General features: G+C 57.8%; 1 protein-coding gene across 1 annotated transcript in view; it reads left to right on the top strand.

Annotated features, from left to right (window-relative positions):
- Nucleotides 1-6,787: 6,787 nt before the first annotated feature.
- SPEG (striated muscle enriched protein kinase) overlaps nt 6,788-12,065 on the top strand; it is a gene marked incomplete at its 3' end in the record, with an annotated part of 90,789 nt that continues 85,511 nt past the window's right edge. The window contains exon 1 of the mRNA XM_078847977.1: nt 6,788-6,908. Coding sequence (XP_078704103.1) covers nt 6,876-6,908 — 33 coding nt within the window. The remainder of the gene's footprint in view (nt 6,909-12,065) is intronic.

Below are 12,065 nucleotides of genomic sequence, written 5' to 3'. Positions count from 1 at the left end.
GGCCGGGCCAGCGTCACCTCCGCGCCCGTATCCCAGTATCCATTGACCTTCCTCCCACCCACCTCCAGGGGAACAAGGCACTCTCTCCGGAGGGACAGCCCCGCGCCCACCCTGTAAACCAAGGACCCTGAGTCCAGAGCCTCCAGCCCTCTGGCGGAGTTGGCCGGGGGTACTCTTCCCTCCTGCGCAGGTGCTTGGGCCCCCTTGCTTGGGCCGTCTGCCCCTCGTCCATCTGGGTCCCTACCCAGTTAACCCTGGGTAGGTTGGGTCTGCTCAGTCTGTCCCTGAGCCCGGGGCACTGGGTCCGTACGTGGCCTCTCTGGCCACAGTGATAGCAGCTCCGGTCACGTTGGTCCCCTCGAGCGGGTCGGAGGGGCCCGACGCCAGGCGTTCCCCTTGGGAGGGGGTTCTCCCTATTTCCCTGCTGGGAGGCCCCATGGTGACTCTCTCTCTGCATCAGGGGGGGCCTGTTCTTTTGGCTACCCCCTGACCGACTGTTCACAAACTCGTCGGCCAGCTGCCCTGCGTGCTGGGGGTTCTTGAGCTTTTTGTCCACCAACCATAGCCTCAGGTCGGAAGGGCACTGATCATAGAATCATAGAATCATAGAATATCAGGGTTGGAAGGGACCCCAGAAGGTCATCTAGTCCAACCCCCTGCTCAAAGCAGGACCAATTCCCAGTTAAATCATCCCAGCCAGGGCTTTGTCAAGCCTGACCTTAAAAACCTCTAAGGAAGGAGATTCTACCACCTCCCTAGGTAACGCATTCCAGTGTTTCACCACCCTCTTAGTGAAAAAGTTTTTCCTAATATCCAATCTAAACCTCCCCCACTGCAACTTGAGACCATTACTCCTCGTTCTGTCATCTGCTACCATTGAGAACAGTCTAGAGCCATCCTCTTTGGAACCCCCTTTCAGGTAGTTGAAAGCAGCTATCAAATCCCCCCTCATTCTTCTCTTCTGCAGGCTAAACAATCCCAGCTCCCTCAGCCTCTCCTCATAACTCATGTGTTCCAGTCCCCTAATCATTTTTGTTGCCCTTCGCTGGACTCTCTCCAATTTATCCACATCCTTCTTGAAGTGTGGGGCCCAAAACTGGACACAGTACTCCAGATGAGGCCTCACCAATGTCGAATAGAGGGGAACGATCACGTCCCTCGATCTGCTCGCTATGCCCCTACTTATACATCCCAAAATGCCATTGGCCTTCTTGGCAACAAGGGCACACTGCTGACTCATATCCAGCTTCTCGTCCACTGTCACCCCTAGGTCCTTTTCCGCAGAACTGCTGCCTAGCCATTCGGTCCCTAGTCTGTAGCTGTGCATTGGGTTCTTACGTCCTAAGTGCAGGACCCTGCACTTATCCTTATTGAACCTCATCAGATTTCTTTTGGCCCAATCCTCCAATTTGTCTTGGTCCTTCTGTATCCTATCCCTGCCCTCCAGCGTATCTACCTCTCCTCCCAGTTTAGTATCATCCGCAAATTTGCTGAGAGTGCAATCCACACCATCCTCCAGATCATTTATCATTTATGTTCATACAGTTGCTCCAGTATGATTAGGTCAAGCAGGTCCTCTTTAGCTCGGGCCCCAGCTGTCCACTTGCGGGCATACCCCTGCATCCGGTTGACCAGTTGTAGGTAGGTGACCTCAGGCGTTTTACGCTGACTCCGGAACCTTCTCCGGTACATCTCGGGGGTCAGCCCAAACTCACGGAGCAGGGCCTGTTTGAACAGTTCATAGTCCCCTGCCTCCGGCCCTGTCATCCGGCTGTACACCTCCACGGCTTTGGGGTCCAGTAAGGGGGTGAGGAACTGGAGCCTGTCCGCAGGGTCAACCCTGTGCAGCTCACAGGCATTCTCAAAGGCCGTCAGGAAGCTATGTATGTCCTCCCCCTCCTTCCGCTGGGCCAGGAAGCACTTATCAAAGCTCCTTGCCGTCTTGGGTCCCCCCGCACTCACCGCAGCCGCAGCCGGGGCCCCACTGCTCCTCAGCCTTGCCAGCTCCAGTTCATGCTGTCTTTGTTTCTCCTTCTCCTGACGCTCCCTCTCCTTCTCCTCCTGCTCATGTTGACGTTGTTTCTCCTCATGTTGACGTTGTTTTTCATGATCCTCCAGCTCCCTCATTTTCATCTCCCTCTCCCATTCCAGCCGCATCCGCTCCAGGGATGGGGAGCTCCGCCGGGAGGATCCCCTGCTGGCTGTTGGGGTCAGGGGGCCCTCGGTATTCGCTGGGCTTCCCCCAACCCCTCCCCCAGGCCTAGATAGGAAGGGTCTCGGGATGTCCTGGGCACCAGTCTGACCCCTCCCAGCCCGGTCAGGCCCCCACGCTGCGTCTGCTGGGTGGCTTCCCTCAGGGACAGGGATCGGGTCATCCAAGCAATCCCTCTCCTCCAACTGGGCAATCAGCTGTTCCTTGGTGGACCTCCCGATGCGCAGCCCCCTCTGCCTGCACAGCTCCACCAGGTCGCTCTTCAGGCGTTTAGCGTACATCTCCCTGCAGGCCCCTCGCAGGCCGGGCAGCTTCCCACGGTTTCCAGGAAAAACCCCTCTTGTGCCAGTTCTTCTTGAGGTCACCACCTCTTTGCCAGGGTCGAGCTGCAGACTCCTCCGCCCCGGGACCGCTCGCTGCGATCCCCCGGGGGACCCTGTTACTGCAAAAGTCCTTCTCTCTGGTCACACATTCCCAGGGGTTAACCACCCCCCGAAACCGTCTCTCTCTGACTCTTCAGCACGCCTGGTCCCTGTCAATTCCCCTTCATTTTACTGCTCCCCAGTCACTTACTGCAGGAAGTGCCGTTCACGGGGTGCAGTACATCCCACCGCTGCCACCAGTTGTCACGGAGTGTGGGGGAGTCCAGGCCCTGCACCCCTCTTCCTGGGATCCACTGAGACTCTCAGCCAGCCAGTAAAACAGAAGGTTTATTGGACAACAGGAACACAGTCCAAAACAGAGGTTATGGGTACAACCAGGACCCCTCAGTCAAGTCCTTCTGGGGGAGCAGGGAGCTTAGACCCTAGCCCTGGGGTTCCCTGCGTTCCTCCCCCCAGCCCCGAACTGAAACTAAACCCCCCCAGCAGGCCCCCTCCTGCAGCCTCTGTTCACATTCCCGGGCAGAGGTGTTGTCCCCCTCCTGGCTCAGGTGACAGGCTCTCAGGTCTCCCATCCCCAGGGCACATTCCCAGGTCAACACTCCCCCCTCCCTGCTGAGTCACATCCTCACACAGGCTAGTGCCTCGGGGTGGGGCCGCTGGCTGCCATGAACGGGGCATGGGGTCACGGCCAGTTCCTGAGCCCGGGGCTTGTGGGGCTGGAGCCGGAGATCGATGTATGGAATGGGAGCCCTAGATATCGCTTGGGCCTGGCCCTGGCTCCTGCCAACGACACCCAGAACCCCCCGGCTGAGGGTCAGCGTCACGGCCCCAGCGCACAGAGAGGGGCTGACCCAGGGCCCCCGGCGAGTCCGGCCCTGCAGGGGACAGAACCCAGGAGTCCTGCTTGCTCCGTCTCCCATGAGACTCTGTGAGCCTGACCCCTGCGGGCGCCGCCCTGTGTGCGGGCAGTTGTCGCTGTGTGGCCCGTGGCCCGGCTGGGGGTGGGTGGCTGTGGGTGTGCGCAGCGTGCGGGGATGTCGACAGCGCGGGGCGTTTGTTTATGCCGCCGAGGTCCTGAGGGGGACGCGGCCGGTGGCCCTGGGCTGGTGGCACGTGCCGGGCAGTCAGGGGGTTGCGGGCGGAGGGATCTTGATCTCTATTGTCTGTCTGTCGTGGTGCCGACTGCAGTGTGCCAGGCGTGGGCCAGACACAGAGCGGCACCGGGGGCGGGGCGGGGGAGGATGTTGTGTCCAGCTATGGCGGGACGGGTGGTGGCCATGGCAGGCGGGTATCGGACTAGGGCGTTGTGACGGGGCTGCCTGTGGGAGCCAGCTGAGGTCACTCAATCAGGGTGAACTGCAGACAAACCGGGGCGGACAAACCCCAAACGCTGGTGGACGTTCCACTCCTTAGAGTTACCTAGCCAGCCCAAGCCAGCTTCTCCAGCACCTCCCTGGGTACTCAGACGTCCACACAACGCAGTTCCCTTAAAGTACCAGCCTCTGGCTCCATCCAGACACACCTGTCAACCATAGGATGATAAATTCTGAAAATCTTCTCTCCTCATAGAAAAGAAAAGGTTCCCCTGACCCCAAGGGACCAAGCCCCAGACCCCGGTCAAATGGTAACTCAGATCTTACACGCTTACCGTTAACTCTTATTAACTAAACTAAAATTTATTAAAAAAGAAAAGAGAGAGCTCGTTGGTTAAAAGATCAAGATACAGACAGACTTGAGTTCAATTCTTGAGGTTCAGATACAGAGCAGAGCTGAGTTTGTAGAGGCCAAAAGTCCTTTTAGAAATAGTCCAGAGGTTATAGTCCAATGTCCGTGTTCAGGGTGACTCCAGGCAGGGACTGGGGATCTCAATCCTGATGGCTTAAGGTTCCCCCTCTTGAAACCCAAAGCAGATCTGAGATGAGGAAGGATCCTGTCCCAGGGTTTTTATACATTTCCTGCAGCCTTTAGGCCTGAGAAGACAATCAGCTTGACTTTCCTTCTCCCAAACACCCTGGCAATTAGCACAGGATAATTTATCCATTAAACAGTTCAGATACAGGTTATTATAACCTTCAAACAGGCATAGACAATCATTCTATTTCACTCAAGCGTCTTCCTAAATGTTAATATTCCTCTTTTGATCTTTGAATCAAAGCCACAGCCATAGACAAGACTTGTTTGCTGACATCACAAGCCCTGAGCAAACATCTACTCGTCTTTCTCCAACCAAGCCGGCTGCAGTTCACAGCTCTCCTCATTTCCATCTCTTCCTAACCAGTCTCTGAAGTTGGGCCTGGGTCAGGTCAGTCTGGGAGGTCATTAACTCTTTCTGGCCCTGTCACCTTTCAAGGAGATAGGACCTTACACTCACAATGTCACAGGCAGGCGTGCAGCTGTGTGGATCCCAGGACTGGGGGGGAAGGACGGGGGGTGTCTCCTTGCGTGTGTGGGACGCTGGGTAAGGGTCTCTGTGTGAGACATGCATCCCATGAAGGGAGCTGCAGCTCACGAAGCTTATGCTCAGATAAACTGGTTAGTCTCTAGGCGCCACGAGTCCTCCTGTTCTTTTTGTGGCTACAGACTGACACGGCTGCTACTCTGACACCTGTGTGAGTGGGGCGCAGGGCGGCGTGGTGTTAGGAAGATTGTCTCGGTGGGGCGGGGGGAGCGTGACGGTTCTGGGGGCCGTGTGGGCTTTGAGGACAGCCGGTGGGGGCCTGGGGCCGGCAGGGGTGTGGCTGTGCCCTGTCACACTGTCACCGCTGTTACTGTGATTCACGGTGTGTGTTACGGTCGCTTCTGGGAGCCCCAGTCTTGGGGCCGGCCGCATGGTGCCAGGGGCTGGAGCACAGGGACAGGCCCTGCCCCACAGAGCTCCCCATGGGAGCCAAGACGCAGCCCCCGCGGGGGGCCAGGCCGCTGGGGGAGCGCTAGGGAGCAGCGAGACAGGACTGGTCAGCGGGATGGGCAGAGGTCCCCGGCCCAGCCCCCCCTGCTTCCAGGACAGGTGCAGGGAGCAGGGGTAAGGGAAGGGGGCCGCCACGCCCTGAGCTCTCCGGGCACCCAGCCCGGCCCCCTGCTCTGAGCTGAGAGCTCCTGCCATCGGCTTCAAGGGATGGGGAGAGTCCTACCCCACCTCCCCTCCCCCACCTCTTCCCTCCCCCTCCTGTCCCTGCCGTGCCTCCCCTCCCCCACCTGTTCCATTGTACCTCCCCTCCCCCCGCCTGCCCGCTCCCCTCCCCCACCTGTCCCCTCCCTGCCTCCCCTCCCCCACCTGTTCCATTGTACCTCCCCTCCCCCCGCCTGCCCGCTCCCCTCCCCCACCTGTCCCCTCCCTGCCTCCCCTCCCCCACCTGTTCCATTGTACCTCCCCTCCCCCCGCCTACCCCGCTCCCCTCCCCCCACCTGTTCCATTGTACCTCCCCTCCCCCCGCCTGCCCGCTCCCCTCCCCCACCTGTCCCCTCCCTGCCTCCCCTCCCCCACCTCTTCCCTCCCCCTCCTGTCCCTGCCGTGCCTCCCCTCCCCCACCTGTTCCATTGTACCTCCCCTCCCCCCGCCTGCCCGCTCCCCTCCCCCACCTGTCCCCTCCCTGCCTCCCCTCCCCCACCTGTTCCATTGTACCTCCCCTCCCCCCGCCTGCCCGCTCCCCTCCCCCACCTGTCCCCTCCCTGCCTCCCCTCCCCCACCTGTTCCATTGTACCTCCCCTCCCCCCGCCTACCCGCTCCCCTCCCCCCACCTGTTCCATTGTACCTCCCCTCCCCCCGCCTGCCCGCTCCCCTCCCCCACCTGTCCCCTCCCTGCCTCCCCTCCCCCACCTCTTCCCTCCCCCTCCTGTCCCTGCCGTGCCTCCCCTCCCCCCACCTGTTCCATTGTACCTCCCCTCCCCCCGCCTGCCCGCTCCCCTCCCCCACCTGTTCCATTGTACCTCCCCTCCCCCCGCCTGCCCGCTCCCCTCCCCCACCTGTCCCCTCCCTGCCTCCCCTCCCCCACCTGTTCCATTGTACCTCCCCTCCCCCCGCCTGCCCGCTCCCCTCCCCCACCTGTCCCCTCCCTGCCTCCCCTCCCCCTCCTGTCCCCTCCCTGCCTCCCCTCTCCTGCCTGCTCTCCTCCCCCCTCCCCTCCCGCCGTCCCCTCCCCCTGCCCCCCGTCTGTCGGGGGGGGCGGAGGCAGCCCCCCCGCTCGCGGCTCCCTGCGCACGCTCGGCGGCTGGCTCGGTGCGAGGTGGGGGCCGGGGAGCCGAGCCGAGCCGAGCCGGGCCGGGCCGGGCCGGGCCGGGCCATGAAGCGGCGCTGGGGGAAGAAGCGGGTCCAGGTGAGCCGCGGCCGGGCCGCTCTCCAGGGTGCTGCGCGGGGCCGGGCCGGGGCAGCGGGGAGACCGGCTCCCCGGGCCCCCTCGCTCCGCAGCCGGGGGGGCCGGGCCGGGCCGGGCCGGGCCGGGCCGGGGGGAGCCACAAAGCGGCCGGTTCCGGGCGCTGCCCCGGGCCGGGCAGGTGCCTCCCTGTGGGCGCCGCGGTGCTGCCGAGTCCCCGGCCGGGCTGCCAGCCCCAGAGCCCCGGCCCACGTCCCCTCTCCGCGGGCAGCAGGTCCCGGGGGTCCCGCCCCATCCGCTGGCGCTTCGCCCCCCCTCCCCCTCCCCGGGCTGCCCAGACTCGCTGGGGTCTGGGAACTGGGGTGCAAACCCCACCAGCCCTGGGCGGGCGGGTCCCTCTCCTCACTGCAGGGGGGAAACTGAGGCACACCGCGGGACGTGGCTCGCTCAAGGTTGCCTGAGTGACAGAGCTGGGAATGGCGTCCAGAACACCCTGGGTCCTTGCCCTGCCCTCTGCCCTTGACACCCCTCCCTGGCACAGGAGCCGGCACCCCGCGCTGGGGGACGGCCTGTGTGTGGCCAGCCCGGGCCGCTGGTGGAGGGCAGGGTGGGCAGGGCTCAAGGCACTTTGCCACCCTGGCTGGGCAGGGCCATGGGCCCTGTTGGCAGAGCTGGCCAGGTGTCGGGGGAGGGCCCAGCCAGGCACCCACCCCAGGGCAGGCCTGGGTCCAGAGTCTCATCCGGACTTAACTTGTACTCGTGGGGCCTCTGTCCCCACCAGGAGGGCCTGTTGGGTGCCCTGCTCCCAGCTCAGCCCCTGGGCCTGGCCCCTGCCCTGCCCTGCCTACCTCCACACCCTTTCCTGGTCCCCCCTTCCCCGAGAAGGCTGGAGGAGGCTTTCTGTGGGTTTCCCGTCTCCTGTGGGGGCTGGCGGCTGGTGGCCTTGCTCCAGCCCCTGAGCACTGGGCCCTGCGTGGGCTGCTGGCACACGCTGTTCTGGCCTGTGGCCTCCCCAGCTACCGCCAAAGCGGGGGCCCTGGTGACGGGGATAGATGCTGTGGGGCTGGGCCAGGGCTGGGCTTGCTCCGTGTTTCCCCGTCCCTGAGTGGGAGGCGGGCAGGCCAGCCCCAGGGGAAGCCAGGAGAGCTCCTGTTAATGGCACTCGATTGCATTTTCCTTTTTAAATGGGGGAATGATCCACTGGCGGTGCAGTTAATCTGCTCATCCACCTGCCCCGGGCCTGGAACTCGGGCTCCCAGCCAGAGCCAGCGCAGTTGGTGACCAGGGAGGGGAAGCCCAGCTCAGGCAGAATACAGAGTCACCGATTCTTACACGCCAAAGCCAGCCCGGACCATCGTCAGCATCTGGTCTGACCCTGCAGAGCACGGGCCAGAGACCTGCCCCCCGTGTTCCTAGAGTGGAGCCGTTAGAGAAACACCCTGTCTTGGTTTTAAAATGGTCAGTGATGGAGAATCCAGCACCACCCGGGTAAATGGTTCCCGTGATTAATTATCTCACTATGAAAAATGTACATCGTCTTTCCAGTCTGGACATGTCTAGCTTCGACTTCCTGCCCTGGGGTCGTGTTAGACCCTCCTTGGCCGGACTGAAGAGCCCACTAAATATTTGTTCCCTGTGCGGATTGTTATAGACTGTGATCAAGTCACCCCTGAATCTTCTGTTGTTAAGGTAACTTGTGATAGACCCAAAGAGCTCACTCTTGTCGCTCTTCTCTGCCCCTTCTCCAATTTACAACATCCTCCTTGAACCGTGGGCACCAGAGCTGGACCCAGGGTTCCAGCAGCGGTCGCACCAGGGCCAAATACAGACCTAAAGTAACCGCTCTGCTCCTCCTCGAGATCCCCCTGTTTAGGCAGGCCTGGAGCGCATTAGCCCTTTTGGCCCCAGCGCCACACTGGGGGCTCATGTTCAGCTGACCCCCAAATCCTTGTCAGAGTCGCTGCTTCCCAGGGCAGTCCTGCCGGCTGTGCGTGCGCCCGAGGTTCTTTGCTCCTAGATCTGTCCCTTGACATTGAGCTGTATTCCAATGCACGTTGGTCGCTGTGCCCAGTTTACCGCTGATCCAGGTCTCTCTGTATCAGTGACCTGACTCCTCTTCCTTCTTTCCCCCTCCCCCAGTTTCTGTGTCTGCTGCAAACCTTGTCGAATGACGATCTTTGGTTTTCTTCCAAGTCATTGATAAAAATGTCAACTAGTGTAGGGCCCCAAACTGCTCCCTGTGGGACTCTGTCACGGAGTCTCCGGGCGATGCTCTGGGACTAGGGCTGTCGGTTAATCGCCGGCAGCTCACACGATGAACTCAAAAAAGTTAACTGTGATTAAAGACATTAATCACGATTAATCGCACGGTTAAACAGTCGACTACCCATTGAAATGTATTAAATAGTTTGGATGTTTTCTACATTTTCAAATCTATCGATTTCTTTTACAACACAGAACACAAAGTGCACAGCGCTCGCTTATATTATTCATTTTGATTACAAATATTTGAACTGTAAAAACGATGAACAAAAGCAATCATATTTTTCAATTCACCTCATACAGGTCCCGTCGTGCGAGCTCTTTATCGTGAAAGTTGAGTTACAAATGGAGAATTATGTACAAAAAATAACTGCATTCAAAGCCAAAACAATGCAAACCTTTAGCACCTACAAGTCCACTCAGTCCTACTCCTTGGTCAGCCACTCGCTCAGACAAACAAGTGTGTTCACATTTGCAGGAGATAGTGCTGCCCGCTGCTTGTTTACCATGTCAGCTGACAGTGAGACCAGGCGTTCGCATGGCCCTGTTGTAGCTGGCGTGGCGAGGTATTTACGTGCCAGATGTGCTAAACCTTCCTATGTCCCTTCATGCTTCGGCCACCATTCCAGAGGACATGCTTCCATGCTGACGATGCTTGTTAAAAAAATAATGTGTTAATTAAAGGTGTGACTGAACTCCTTGGGGGAGAACTGTATGTCCCCTGCTCTGTTTTTCCCGCATTCTGCCATGTATTTCATGTTCTAGCAGTCTCGGATGGTGACCCAGCATGTCTTCGTTTTAAGAACACTTTCACTGCAGATTTGACAAAACGCAAAGAAGGTACCAATGTGAGATTTCTAAGGATAGCTACAGCACTCGACCCAAGGGTTAAGAATCTGAAGTGCCTTCCAAAATCTGAGAGGGACGAGGTGTGGCGCATGCTTTCAGAAGTCTTAAAAGAGCAACACTCCAATGCGGAAACTACAAAACCCGAACCACCAAAAAAGAAAATCAACCTTCTGCTGGTGGCCTCTGACTCAGATGATGAAAATGAACATGCGTTGGTCTGCTCTGCTTTGGATCATTATTGAGCAGAACCCGTCATCAACATGGATGCAAGTCCTCTGGAATGGTGGTTGAAGCATGAAGGGACATATGAATCTTTAGCGCATCTGGCACGTAAATATCTTGCAATGCCGGCTACAACAGTGCCATGCAAACAGCTGTTCTCACTTTCAGGTGACATGAAGGGGGCAGCATTATCTCCTGCAAATGTAAACACACTTGTTTGTCTGAGCGAGTGGCTGACCAAGAAGTAGGACTGAGTGGACTTGTAGGTTCTAAGGTTGTACATTGTTTTGGTTTTGAATGCAGTTATTTTTTGTACATAATTCAACTTGTACTTTTGTCCATTTGTAACTCAACTTTCATGATAAAGAGATCGCACGACAGTGCTTGTATGAGGTGAATTGAAAAATATGATTGCTTTTGTTTTTTACAGTGTAAATATTTGTAATAAAAAATAAATGTCAAGAACACTTTATATTCTGTGCTTTAATTGAAATCAATATATTTGAAAATTCAGAAAACATCCAAAATATTTAAATAAAAGGTGTTCTATTATTGTTTAATAGTGCAATTAATTGTGCAATTAATCATGATTAATTTTTTTAATCGCTTGACAGTCCTATCTTGAACTATTCCTTATGAACCCATTCAGGACTGTAGGGAAGTCTCCTCTCGGGGAGCAGCCTGTCTGCAGGACACACAGCTCACCCGGCTTCCACCTTCCTGGGTCTGACCTTGGAGCATTCAGCCTCCTCTGCCCCTCCGTGCGCTTCCCACAGCCAGTCCGCCCAGGCGGGGTCCTGGGGGGACCAGAGGGTCCTGCCCCTCAACTCCACAGTCAGACGGGACTCTCAGCCCGCGGGTAAAACAGAAGGTTTATTAGACGACAGGAACGCAGCATACGGCAGAACTTGTTAGCACATAAATCAGTGACTTTCAGCCAAGTCCATCTTGGGGGAATCCTGGGCCAGACGCCCTGGACTTCCCCCCTTCCAGTCCCCCACAGAAGACTGCCAGCTTCCTGTGATCTGACCTCAGACAACCTCGTTGTTCCTCCTCCTTGTCTTGGTCTCGCTTCCCAGACAAAGAGTCACCTGGTCGTCACCTGGTTGCATCCCCCTCCTGGGTCTCAGGTTAGGAAGAGCACTGGTCATAGGATATGTGCAGGCAGCTGGAGCAGCCTCACCTGCCCCAGAGGTCTCAGCCAAAGTCACACACCCCCATTCCCACCACCGAGCGATTGGTGCGGCACACAGGGAAACTGAGGCACACACAGTATTCATGCAAAACAGTAAAATTCACCTAGGCTCACCAGTAAGACTCACATACAACATAACAAGGGAAAATCCCCACGTCGTGACAGACGCCCTGGAAACGCAGCCACTCGATGACGAGTTCCCATTTACAGTTACATTTTGAGACCTGTTCATCAGCCAGTTTCAATCCATTTAATGCGTGCTGTGTTCATGTTATACTGTTACAGGTTTTTATTCAAAATGTCATGTGGCAGCAAGCCCGCTGCCTAGAGAAGTCTAGTTTGTCAACACTGTTGGCTTTGTCGTTTGTTATAAATTTGGAATTTCGTCAAAAAAGGTATCAAGTTAGTTTGACAGGATCTGTTCTCTATTAACCCAGGTTGCTTTGCGTTACTTGCCGGCCCCTCCCTTCATTCTTTATTCGCTGAGTCTTGTATCAGCTGCTCCATTCTCTTGCCTGTGATTGCTGTCAGGCCGACAGGCCCATGGTTACCCGTGTCGTCCTGTTGAAAAATTGGCACAACATTAGCTTTCGTCCACACTAAGCAGCCGCTGCCCAGCTAGCGCAGCACGG

Source organism: Lepidochelys kempii, chromosome 11, assembly GCF_965140285.1.
Source record: "Lepidochelys kempii isolate rLepKem1 chromosome 11, rLepKem1.hap1, whole genome shotgun sequence".
NCBI lineage: Eukaryota > Metazoa > Chordata > Testudines > Cheloniidae > Lepidochelys > Lepidochelys kempii.
This window is presented reverse-complemented; position numbering and strand designations above follow the sequence as displayed.